The sequence below is a fragment of the Myodes glareolus genome, chromosome 24 (assembly GCF_982192425.1).
Source record: "Myodes glareolus chromosome 24, mMyoGla1.1, whole genome shotgun sequence".
In the NCBI taxonomy this organism is placed as follows: Eukaryota; Metazoa; Chordata; class Mammalia; order Rodentia; family Cricetidae; genus Myodes; species Myodes glareolus.
The window spans coordinates 23,965,192-23,978,953 of record NC_142049.1 but is presented as its reverse complement, the minus strand read 5'-3'; the positions used below and the strand labels follow the sequence as shown (position 1 = coordinate 23,978,953).

The following is a 13,762-nucleotide window of genomic DNA, read 5'->3' as shown; positions in this document are numbered from 1 at the left end:
CCAAACCGGCCCAACTTTGACTCGCCGTGGTAGCTTTTAACCTCTTCTTCATTACCATAATTCCATGTTTTATATTACAGACTGGTCGGCTTTTAGCTTAAATGCAAGGGGCAGGAAAGAGTGCTACGGTTCGAGAAGCTGTAAATCTCCGCAGCTGAGGAAGTGGTGAACAGGAAGGGAACGGGGAATGTGTCAAGCCCGGTTGTAAAAGCAGATCAACGACACGGGCTGCAATTTGTCCAGAGAAATATTCCAGCCTGGATTGTTCACTGCTTCAAAGCCACTAATAAACTGGTAGGATGTCAGAGCCACTTTAAGACACCATCTGGGACTGAGGAATGACCGTGAGGCAGATCAAAACAGGAGTGTGCATTCTCGGCGCCAGCCTTTCCAAACGGAGTTTAAAATACTCTATGAAACAGAATCTCTACCTTCACCCTGAAATGGAACGTATCCATTAAGAAAATGATTTCTTTGAAATAGCACAAAAATGGAATAATTGATAATCATCTCTTCTTTATACTTTTTCATTTCATTAACAACAGAGGCTGGAGATGGCCGAGTGGGTAAAGAGATTGCCGTTCAAGCAGGAGGGCGTCAGATCCTCGGCACACACATAAAAGCTGGGCATGTTGTTCGCAACTAACTCTGTGCTGGGGGCCCAGGGTAGGAGCGTTCCTGGGACTTGTTACTTGCTTGTATTGCTAGTGATATTGTAATGAACGCACACATAGCTGGGACTGGTTTCTCTTGGGTTTATGCCCTCCTTTCCTAGAAAGTTCACTCTCTGTGCCTCAGAACTGACCATTTCTTTCTATAGCTGCGTTGCCAATAAAAATACGGTGAGTTAGGCAGCGTGATTTCAAGGGAGGTTGGCTCTCGCTGAAAGCATTGTCATCTTTGGGACTCCATCCACCCCATCTTCACAGCTCCCTGAATGTCAGGTAGAATCTGTATGTGGATAAGCTATGACAAAGGGTAAGCCGGACTCTAGAAAGCCTCAGAACATAGATGCAGAGAAGAGACAATCTGAAAATCACCATTGTGTATGCGACCCCAGTTCCTATAAGCAAAGCACTTATATAAATATATATATTTACATAAAGTCTATATTTTGAAAAACATACTGAGTTTTACTGCTTATATTTAATTTACTTGAACTAAATAATTTTATTTTTAAATTTTATAGAGATCTATAGTTGCCATGCAGAAAATTTCCAAAATTACTAACAGTGATGTAATGCCCACCGTAGACTATGTCAATGGATATTGCCACTGTTTCTGACCTGAATGCTGGCCATGGACTCCATTATATGGCAAAAGAGTCAGACACACAGTGGGTTCATTACTGTGTGTAATGAAATCGCATTAGTAACCCCACAAGTGTGGTGTTTCTTTCCCATATCAAACTATCTGCAATGGGGATCTTCACCAAGGAAAACTTTCTTCGAGTGTTTGAAAGTATTAACACGACTCTACTCCCCAAAATACAGTGAAAGAGGGGTCTCAGAAGACAGTGAGCATTCGTTTACATTGCTAGAGACTCTTCGACTTTTGAATAGTTGAAGTAAGAATAGCTAAGTCTTAGAGTGAACAATACAAAGGAAAATAAACTGTGGGGGAGGAGACAAAAATGTTGAAAACGTAGGCTCATGGGGATGGCTCAGTAGGTAAAGGCACTTTTAAAGGTACTTGTACAAGCCTTATGATTTGAGTTTGAACCTGTGAGCCCATGGTGGAAGAAGAGATTCAGGCCCTGGAAGCGGTCCTCCAACCTCCACGTGAGCGTCTTGACATATGCAAACCCACACATACAGACACTGCTAACTATTTTTTTTTTAAGTTGAAGTTAAAACCAGAAAGTCATAAGAATGGTCTACAAGCAACTTGCCAGAAATAACTGCACTCTAGCACAATGGCTTGTGGTTTTGTTTGTTTATGAGACAGGGTTTCGCTGTGTAGCCCGGGCTGGCCTCAAACTTATGACCCTCTCTGCTTAGCCTCCTGAGTGTTAGGATTACAAAATTCAGGGCACCTTGTCCTGTCATTATGTCTCCATTAAATCTGAGATGGAGTATTCTACATGAGTAAAGACTTCGGTACACCTATATTCACTGCAATGCAATGCTGCCCAGGGCCAGGGCTCCCAAGAGAAACTTTTGTTATCATTTGAATTGCAAGAGGGGAAAAAGGAAAAGGATGCCCCCAAAAGAAACAAAATCCCTTTCCCACCATAAAGAGGAAGGACAGACGGATGAGAGACAGGTAGACATCTCAGTTACAAACAGGAAATGTCTAAAATAATAAATGAATACTTGAATGGCAAAACACAGGCCATACAGGGTATCTTTGGTTATTTTTTGTCTTTGTGAAGCCCCATAACACTCGTTTGGAAGAGCGTTTCCTATTATGTGAAGGAAACACGACAATGCAGTGACATGGGACATACAAGGCATTATTATTTGCACCCACTAAAATAACCCTGGGCCATTCATCACCGGACGCTTGAGTAACCTCTGCACAGATAACATTTCGGGACACAGAGTTCTCCGAGTTTCCTAACTTAGCCACACTCCCAACTTTCTGATCCTTCCGCCCTTGATACTGGCAGGGCTGTGACATGCCAGAGCACCGAGGATGTCGGAGGTAGGAAATGTCTGAGGATTTCAGTTCCCATGTGTGGGCAAGGGAGAAAGAAGCAAGGCCAGACTAGTAACTGGACATGAAGTGACTGACAAACACCAGCCCACACGTGCTGGATCTAGGCTACATGGAATGACTCAGCAAGCTATGCGATGCACCCTGTTGGTCCAGCGGACTTAGGAAAGCCACCAGTGCTGCCTACCAGATGGGCAGCAGAGAAGATGGTGCAAGGCAAAGCCAACTGTGCTGGGCAGGTACAGGGTGAAAGGCAGAGACGAAACTGCCATAGCTTCTGATTGGCTGTTCCCTTAGTGGGTACCTGGCCATGCAAAACGGAATGCAGACATCGTGTGCAGAGAGGCACATGCCTGTCTCTGTAGAATAGTGGGAAGTAATTGGTGTCAGGTGGATGACAGACAGCCAGTCTGCAACCAGTATCTTGTTAGATGCTGGGCAACACCACATAACAGGACAGCTGTGTTGAGAAACAAGGGGGGAATTTGGTGGGTGCTTAATTCCTCTTGCAACTGCGCCAGGAATGGTGAGATATGGACAGCAAGAAGGGTTAACACGGCATTGCAGGGTCCCATGCCCTATACCAAGAACGGTCTACAGAAAGACAATTTTCTGAAGGAGTGTTTAGCTGGCCTCATGCCAAGTCTCCCTCGGAACTTCTAACTGTTCTTTCTGCAATCCCTCACTGTAAAACGAATGTGTTATAGCAGATAAATTACGTTAATCTTTCGTTTTGAGTACCAAAGCCTTGTTCTTGGCTGGAATCCCAAATACCAAGGTGTACTGGCTACAGGGGAGAGGTAAAAGCACCCTTCTCCTCCCTCAGTGGTGGCTCAGATCATGGCCGTGGGCTGAGGCTTCAGACCGGAAGCCAACAGTGAAAATGGCTGCTGGTATCCCTTTACACACGTGTGTTCATCATTGAAGGTATGTATACACATTACGCTTCTCGGGGGGAAAACTAAAGGGACTTGGTATAAATAATTGGATCCTTAAAGCCCCCAATCCTGGCCCTGGAATTCATTGCCCTCAAGCCCAAGGCACTGGATGATTTGCTCTCCCTCGCTGGCAGGGCTCAGCTGCCCAAGATCAGAGGTAAGGTGAACTTCTTCAAGAGTTTCCTTTGTGTCCACAACAGTCCAGGCACAGTGTTTGAGATGTGATTGTATTCCTCACCACTATCCTATGAAGAAACTACAATTCTCATGTCATTATGTCACCCATGGGCGACCACATCCATTGAGTTGTTTGCTTTAGGCCACCTCCCTCCCAAGTAATCAAATAAACAACATGACAGCCTTTGTTGCTTCAGATTCCATGATAGTTTGTCACCGTACCCATCAAAGACATTGAAACGTTTCTATCCTGGGAAACAACTCACCTTCTTCGTCTACTCAATCAAATGATACACTGTAAAATTAAAATGAAATCCTATGTAGAGTGTTTACAGATACGTCCCAATGGTCCAAGACAGCATATAACTTATGTTGGAGACTTCTTGGCTTACACTTTGAACACACAGTGTTCACATGCTTGGATGCAACCAAACTTGGGTAAAATGATTGCTTTAAAGAATATGCCCATAGTCCATAGTAACGACATGAAGTCACCCTGGGACCTAACAACGACTTACATAACTTTTTATATTATGTTAGCTATCATTTGAAATCCAGACACAAAACATGTAAGATGAGCAAGTGTCTGTAGTACCTAAAGGCAAATATGACACATGCCCAAGCACTCTGACCTTTGAGTACGTTATTATCATTATGAGTTCCTGGAACAACCTCCCGGTAGATGAGGAGGAACAACTTTATTTTCTTATTTTTAATGTCTGATTTAGATACTGAGTTGCATTTACCAGCTAGAAAACTGATACCCCTCCCACGTTAAGGGGTCGCCCAGCTTACTACTTGCTCCTTGAGGTAGGAGATGGGTGCCCACTCCCAACACAAACAGGCAAGATATTCTTTCAGAGCCAGCCATTGTACAATCAGGAGCTCCCGACCCCGGAAGTAGTAGAGTGACTCACGTGCCCAGTCGCTCCTCGTGCTTTTTCCTGTCCTTTCCCCACACTTCAATGTCCAAAATGCCCATCCTGTCAGAGAAGTAGTGAAAGTCAAACTGTTCCTGCCATTGCGGGTTTGCACTCTTACACAGTGTCTAGAAAACATGCAGTTACAAGGTTTACTTTCTCAGCAGGTCGGTCATGGCTACAGCAGCTACACATTCATGTCATGTCTACGGGGCAGGAAGTCACGTGAGGGGGCGGGTCTCTTAACAAGATACACTTAACATCCGGGATAAAAGGGACCCTTGTGGACTCGGGATTTAGCAACATATGACTAGTCTTTCACGGACTCCCAAATGTAACAATTCCTCCAGCACATTACAAAGAGCACCAAAAGAAACTGTAAAAGCCACACGAACATACAGTGACTATATACAAAGAGCCTGCAGGGGCTCATTCATACAGAAGGTAGCATTTTAAACTGTTGTGTCAAATGCAAACAATGTTTGTGCTGGTGCGTATATCGGACCTGACTTAAACATCAGAGGAGCCAACACTTTGTGAGCTTAATTAACATCTTTTGAACATATTAAATCAGAACTCTATTATATCTGGTAGCACAGAGCGGTCTACTTTTAAATCCAAAGATATTGAATTGCTATGCTTTGGCGAAGGGAAAACTAGACAATTCCACTTTACCAAGTTTGAAAATTAACCAGGTATAGAAAATCAAACACATGCTCCTGCGTTCTCTAAGTATGAACAAATTGCCTATGGGGTAGCTTTGCTGACAGGATCTTCCTTTTTCTTCCTTTTATAGAGATTTGGTTTGTGATCAAGCATTTTGAGCATTGGTGGCTGAGTTTGGGCTCGAAACCCACAGATCAACTCTTAAGTCAGCACCAACTACCCCCACACAAGAAAAGGCCCGGCAGCTCACACCTCAGCTGTTATCATGTCATAGAAACATATTTGGGCTGGGTCTCAGAACTTTTTTTTTTAATCATATCAGATCATAGAATTTAGATCCCAAGAAGAAAAAGATGTCTTAGAAATGAAAATCGAATTCAGTGCTTCCCACAGGGAATGTGCTAGACATTGGTCTAACCCTACTTTTCATCTCCTACTGAATCATAGAGATGAGTAAGCTTTCCAGAAATCCTTAGGCTGGCCGTGAGTCACTAAAGACTTCTCAGTGCAGGAAAGTGATCTTTTCATCCTATTGGATATGATCTGCTAGAAATGATTCTCTGTATATTTTAGGTCTCAGTCACTCTCACTTTTTCCATTCATTGTATACCATTGTTCGCTGTGTGCCTTGCCTTCCCTTCTGTGCTGGAGTGAAGGATGTCTAATGTTGGATTTTTGCACCCAACATTCTTGCCTTCCTGTCTCCTTTTCCAAGTTGTCTGTGTCTGTTTGGCTGCTTCCTGAATGCCAGGAACCCCAGTGCACCTATCCTTGGCTGCTTTTTCAAAACCTAGGGTTGCTTCTTGTCTTGTTTTGCTTTTTTTAAGTGACCTTTCACAAGTGGCATAACTTTCAACTGCCCTAGTCCCTCTAATTCATAAAACATGCAAAATATTCCTATCTGGTAGTCATAAAAGAGTTATACAAAGGTGGACTAATTAATTTCCATGGTTTAAAAAGCATTGTTTTTTAATTCAATTCATGACAAATTACTAAGATTCAGAATATAGGGCATTTGGATTGGCAGAATCAGACAACTTATTGTTAAAGCACCGTTATTTTTTAGTGTTACTTATGTAATTTATTTTTTTTTCAGGGAAAAAAACCCCAGAAACATCAAATCCCTTGTTTTGGTGCTAAGACTAACGAGGTAACAAATATAAAATTTTGAAAATATTTTTACTTATCTACAACATTTTAATGTTATCAAGTAGTATGTTGCTTTATTTTAGAAAAATGAAGATCACTCAACTACCCTTTACCTTTGGTCTTTGAAGCCCACATTGCTTTTTCTCAAGTTCATACATCCAGAACTATGATTTAATAAGCTTTCTTTACCTCCGAAGTACATGGAAATAAATAATGTACCTCTTAAATACTCTGTAAATAAATGACGCTAAGCGATACCTATATCAGTTTAGTTCATCTATACAATTGTTTTGTTTTCTGGAATGCTGCTCAACATGGCTAGGGAGAAGCTAAAAATAAGTTGGCTCCACTCTTGAGAAATATCAAGGGGGTACTTTTATCTTTATCACTTGGAAAGATAATATCCTCCTTGTCTCGTTAACAGAACTTACCTTGCTTTTGTATCTCTGGTCCCCCAGTTTTAACTGGACAAACATCTCTGTCATATTCCCTCCTGAGACATTCTTCCCTTCCAACAGTGTTATACTTATAATCCCATTCCAGAGTTGGTTTTTTCTCAGGGACTCTGAGAGCCGGAGGTTGCGGATCAAAGAGGACTAAAAATAAATAAACAAAACAGCTTGTAAACAGACTGATTGTTCTTGAAAGTGAGTCTGGCAGTCAACGGGAATCCCAGCCCTCCCTGATTCAGCCTGAAGTTACTCCTGCCTTGGAGAAAAGCCTTGATATTCCTTGGTTTTGCAAATCCATGCTCCCAGTTCTGTGACTTTCTTCTAATTAAGCAAAAGATAGGTGCAAACAATATGTGGATTTAGCCCTTCATCAGTTTGTCTCTCTAAAATATTTCAGGGAAAAAAACCACAACATTTATTTTTATAAAACCAAAATGCCACAATTATACTCAACCAAATGAACCATCATCCTGTTAGCATTGTTTAGCCCCTGTGAGGCTTTCATTGCCCTGACCTCTCAGTGGTCTCTCCCTACATAACTGCTTGAGCTGAGTCCCACCTGATTGATATCCTCCACTTAGATGGTAGAGCTCATTTCCAAACTCTGCTTGATTAGTGAATTGAAACAAGTATATACCTTTTCTTTAGAGGAAGAACCACTAGACAGAAGAATGTCAATGGTACTGAGCATCAGAACAAAGCAATACACGGCTAAGTCTGTGTAGGCATTCCCGTCATCTGCTTGCCGTGTCTTTGTCGTCATTTAGACACCAATTTGCTCAAACACCAGACAGTCACAATTCATCCTAACAAGTAGTAAATTAGGTCTATAATAATATTATATCAGCTTACTCGATCCAACTATGTCACCCCACCATTCTCAAGACATGTATCCATGCCACTCTGGATTTTACTGAACATTGCATCATAACAGAAACAAAATTATTTTTAAGGAAAGATGTGCTTCCAACTTCAACCATGATGATCATAAGGATTTTCTACACACACACACACACAAACACACACAGGCATGCCCACATATACACACGAGAGAGAGAGAGAGAGAGAGAGAGAGAGAGAGAGAGAGAAACAGATTTACAGATACTAATGCAGACTAGAACATGCAAATTGGAAAACAATTAAATAGGAGAGAAACTATCCTCCCAGTAAACAAGGATTATATCTTAACCCCCAATTGTCACTTGGTCTTCTTTATAATATATTCAATTTAAAAAGATACAAAACAGTTTAAACTAAGTGGCTTTGGTAAAAAAAAATCACATCACAAAAGTAGTACATATCACAGACATACATCTACGTGTGTCCACATCCACAGATGTGCATACAAACACAGAATATACAGTTACACATTTTACAGCTGATTGAGTTCACAGGCTGAACTGTCTGCCGTTAAAGGAAAAATGAGATTTTGATTCATAAGTCCGGCTGTAATTCCTTCTTTTGCTGCCTTTTCTTTCTTAAAAGTTTGACTTCTACCCAACAAGCTAAAGCATGACCTGTCCCGTGGCCATGCTTCAAAGTTCCGACAGATATATTCCTCCCTGCACAGTGCAACTATTTCAAAATCCCTTTTATAAAACAGGGAGTAATGTCCACAGTGGATCAAAGGGCAGCCTACAGTCTGGCAATTGCCTAAGAAAAATGGCAGCATGTCCATGAAATATGCCTTAAAATAATTTTGCGGTGCAGTATGTCCTAATTTCAAATTGGATGTTTATCTTGGAAAGGCCTCTATCTAACTTGTCCATAAAGCAGCCCCACTTAGCTCTATGAGCTCTGTGAAAATGGAATCCAAAGCTGGTTATTAAGGGGGCTGGAGATGGATTCCATATGGCAGAACAGCATGGGAGGGCAAGGCTGGGGCCTGCACCAGGCGCGCCTTGGCTGAAGCTCCTGATCTATCCATGGACACTCGTTGCATTACACCATAACATCTGGATTATGGCTTGTAATGTCCCTGGGAAATATCCTCTTTCCATCAAAGCCTTTATCTATCTCAGTTGGACTTTGAACATTTTAGTATTTAACACAGTTGTGTTTGATCTGATAGACTTGCTCGTCCACCGGCCAAGTTTTCTTTTTCTCTATTTTTTTACCCCTCCCTTTTAATGCAGGGCGGGAGAAGAGAATTATTTATTGCAGGGTTCACAGATAGGAAAGTAAGTTAGACTTTCTTTCTACTTATTTGACCTTAGAAAACATTTCGCTTGCGCGTCCCCCACTCCGCGTCCTTGCGAGTGATCTAAAGACATTCTTCAGACTTTCCTTCCCAAAGAGAAGAGACAGAACATGACAGAACCAGGCATCCTGTGTGTACGCTACAGCACAGCCAGGTTAGCAGAACCTATTTTGTTCTTCAAACATCCCCTTTCTCCCCACAATAAATCGGTTCATCTGCGCTTACTCAGCTAGCCGAATAGCTCAGGTTTTCATGTCTCTGTCCCTGCCTTTAAGGGGGAATTTGTCATCTTAATGCAGCCTGGAATATGATAGGAAAAGGAGGAAATGACCCATCAAAGGGGAAGCCCACCCCACCTGCGCTGAAACAAACACCAGCCGATAGAGCAAAGTTTCTGGGTCCTGACCCTAATTCCCCCACGGACAGGAGGGATAAAATATGGTGCATCAGGGTTGTGCTATTTCCCTCCTTCCTCCCCAAGGATCAGAACCTTTTAGTATTTCGATGTGATCCATTCATCTCTCCGTGTCTGGCCCCACTCCCTGTGATCCACAGACATTCTTCTTAGCAAGAAAAAAGGGAAAGTGCATACATCAATTATTAATAGAAAAATAAAAACAAGGTGTGATACTCAGCTTATTACGCGTGCTTGTTTGCATGCGAATGGAGCAACCCCCCAGAGATTTCTTTGCTTCTTAAGTCATGCTAAGCCCGCACCCAGAGTTCAGTGGGAAGTAAAGGAGCTTCTGCTCACTTCAAGTAGATGCCGAGATTCGCTCTAGAACCTCAAAAGGTCTCATCCAGGAATGGAGTCTCAAAGTGAATGTTTATTCGGGGTTTATAGAGTGGATTGCAGTTTGGTGACATTAATTGATGAGGGAAACACAAGTTCAAGGCAGAACATGGAGCTAAGAGCGAAGAGGATCGTCGATGGACATCAAGAGCAAGCCAGTATCCAACTGTTTCCCGCAAGCTCCAGAATGGAATGTGCTGAGGGACATCCGAGAAATAGAGAGAAGAAACAAAGGGGGAAAGAAAAGGAAGAAAAGCAAGATGCGGAACTGGGGAGATGGTTCAGTGGTTAGAAGTACTTGTTTTGCAAGCATAGGGGCATGAGTTCAGATCCTCAGCACGGCGCCCACATAAAAAAAACTGGCAGGGTTGTGGGTATCTGAAATGACGGCAGTGGAGGTGGTGGAGACAGGAAAATTGTTAGGGCTAAACTGTCACCGATTTGGGGCAAAGGATTCGTTTTAGGCTCAGTGAGACAATGTCTCAAGGGAATAAGGCACAGAATGAGAAAACATGACCTCCACACAGGCACACACGCCCCACAAATACACACACATGCTCAAATGCACATAAATGCCACGTGTGTACAATCAATAAACAAATAAGCCAACAAACAAATAGATAAATATAATGGAGTAACAAGAAAAAGTGGGAGCAAGTGGGGGTGCATGACCTCCACACAGGCACACACGCCCCACAAATACACACACATGCTCAAATGCACATAAATGCCACGTGTATACAATCAATAAACAAATAAGCCAACAAACAAATAGATAAATATAATGGAGTAACAAGAAAAAGCGGGAGCAAGTGGGGGTTTTAATTTTTCATTGTCTTTTAATCTTTTCAGTGAGGGCAGGGTAATAATCGTGTGTGGCTGGCACATCCTTTTCTTGACCTAGCCTTTACCTTCCTAAGGTCTCTCTCACAACACAGGGAGCCACCCAAAGCAAATGCATGAGAAAAAAAACAATCAACCACCTCTGTAAGAAAAACGTCTCGCAAAGCAGGCCTCCAGCTCCGGTGACTGTTGCTTTGCAGAGCTGAGGAAAAGCATTCAGTGTATAAAAGGCCTCGCTGAAATATTTCTCTCAAGTGTTCTCACCATGTAGAGCTACTGCTTCTTGTCAGCAACTTTACAGCACAATGGGACCAGATCTATGCATGCAGGGGACCAGCTTCCAGAACAGGCCCTCATCTGCAGCTCCTTATGTCGTCCGAGGAGGGTCCTGGGTCCTCATATAAGGACACAAAGAGAACGGTCTACATTTCCCACACGTGCGTGCGCATAGAGGTTGAGATCTGTATTTGTAGATGCACTTGTATCAAAAGTCCCCAAGATATTAACACTGAGTGTATAAAGTTATAGAAGAGATGTAATCACTTCATGTCCTTAGTTATAAGAAAATATTATCACTCATGTTTTCTACTGGAAACTAAAAGCTAAATTAAGAAAAGCTTTAATAAACAGACAAGGTCTGTAAGTGCTCAACGACTCTAAATTTGGGACAAAGAATAGACATTTTTTATTATTTTATTATTATTTATGATGAAGATCACAGGGTCCATGAGGTTATTTCTTTGACCTGGCTCCACGGCACTCAAACATTGTGCAGCATTGGTTATAATCTAGTATTTAATTTTTATGTCAACTGCCTTAGACTTCCAGTCTGTTCTGTGTCCCTCCTTTAAAATATAAATTTAAATATAGTGCATTTAAAATATAGCGAATGCTCCCATCTTCTGGACCTAAAATAAAGGATGTGCTGCTGGTTTCACTCCTAGGTGTCTGGAAGCGCAGGGCTAGTGTCCGATGCCAAGCATCTCCTTGTGTTGCCCCTGACATCTCCTTGCAGCATCTTAACCCCAGCCCTGCTCCTGTCCCCCAAAAGATAGCAGGTAGAGCCACTGACCATGTCACTTACCTTTCCTGACATCTGTACTTTAAACTTCCATTGTCTCCAGAAGCCTACCACACTTTTTATTTCAGGTCAGTGACTATCAGACTGGAGCATGCTCTGTAGCTACCCGGAGGGCTAGTTAAGATGGCCGGTACTAGTTAGCAGAGATGTTGATTCAAGAAGTAAAAAGAGATGGGAACAGAGAAGCTGCATTTAAAGTGGGCCTTGCAGTGCATACCCATCATCTCAGTCCTTGCGGGGAAGTGGGAGGAGACTGATGTAGGAGGAGCAGTATAATTTTAAGGCTAATTTCATCTACATAATGGGTTTTAGATTGGTCACAGCTACATAATGAAAACCTGCCTCAAAACTTACAAACAAAGAAAGCTTTAAAAATAGACTTTTAAAATAGTTGTAACAAATCCCAGCTGTGACTGGTCCATGGGTTACACTGAGGAGCACAGGTTGTTTGAGGCCATATGGTATACTCTCTGGCTCCTGTAGGTACTCCGTTACATTACTTTGAATGGTCACATCTCCATGCTGCCGTGTCTTATTTACTAACAGTCACTTTAGTCTTCTGGACATTCCTGGTGCAGAACCCTGGGCTCTCCCCACCCCCCTGCAGGACTAAGAGAGGGTCCTGCTGTATGACCCCGAATACTCACACCACACATCCAAATTCTGGAATTCACAATTATACTCCAGAACAGCATTCCCACTATAAGACTGATCCTTGAAGAATTTTAGTGTATGACTAAGTCTAGTGCTACGGAGAAGATAGACAGGATAAAATGGCTTGGAAGATGGTGCCCCGACTCTCTCCTCATATGAGCCCACTGTGCTCTAGCAGACTGACAGTCTGCGAATGGCTGCAGCCTCCAGAAAGCAGAAAAGCACAGAGGCCACTGGATCCAGTCTCACAGTGACCTCAGCTTCTTCAAGACAGTAGGAGGTCAGAGTTGAGACACTTCCCTTGGGTTTGTGTAGGACCTCGTCTAGAGGCACAGACAACAGACAGAATAAACAGATACAGGGCAAGGGTCGAGCTCAGTCATAGAGTGTGTATGTAGCCTAAGACCTGGGGTTCTATTCATATCACCAAGAGTTAAAAAAAAAAACACCTAGAGAGAGTAGAGTGATAGATGACATATAATACATACTTTGGAAAGATAAAATAGAGATATATAGATGCATTAGAATTAGAATAAAAAATAAATACCCGGACATGTAGAGACAGATCTTTATGGACTAAAATATATGTTGCAGTCTGAATGTATAATTCCAGAGCTTTGAATTTATCAAAAAGATAAATAGTGCAACTGTGTTACTATACACAGACATTGAAGAACATGCCAGGAGTCTGGGCCGCCATCTGGGTCCATGTAGGTGTCCGAGGGCTGCTCTAATGCAGAGGCCTGACTGATCTGGGTGGGCTGTCCTGCCACCTGGGGCAATGGTGATATCCGAGCTTATGCTACTCCATGGGACCATGTGTGAGTCCATGGTCCTAGCACAGTCAGGATCTGTGATGTCTGTGACCTGTGGTATCATCAACATCCGCATGAATGCCCAGGATCTAGGCCACACCCTATGGTCATGTTGGTGTCTGGGGGCCATGCTGTCACTAGGACCAGAGTGTCATCTGGGCCAGGGCTGCTGCCTAGGGCCATGACTGAGTCCATGGCCCTACAGCAGTCAAGGTCTGTGCTGATGTCTACGGTTACTGATATCATAGCAGGCAATGCCAATGCCAGGTGTGTGGGGCACCACCTGTGAACATGTCGGCATCTGAGAGCTTTGCTAATATGGGGGCCATGCCAATCCTAGGGGCCTATACAGCCACACGGAGCTGGGTCCAGGCTTCTGCCATAGAATATGTCTGGGTCCATGGCCCAACAACAAC

The 13,762-nt window shown here is 42.8% G+C and overlaps 1 protein-coding gene across 3 annotated transcripts in view; it reads right to left on the bottom strand.

The window, feature by feature from the left end:
* Positions 1-13,762, bottom strand: part of Mctp2 (multiple C2 and transmembrane domain containing 2) — a 233,250-nt gene that overhangs the window by 121,695 nt on the left and 97,793 nt on the right. For 2 of the 3 annotated variants that reach the window (XM_048434824.3, XM_085682633.2), the window contains 2 exons: positions 6,940-7,104; positions 4,691-4,821 (listed from right to left, as the gene is read on the bottom strand). In XM_048434824.3, the coding sequence (XP_048290781.3) occupies positions 4,691-4,821; positions 6,940-7,104 (296 nt within the window). Of the gene's footprint in view, positions 1-4,690; positions 4,822-6,939; positions 7,105-13,762 lie in introns of those variants that run through there. The other variant, XM_048434825.3, reaches the window with a different exon arrangement.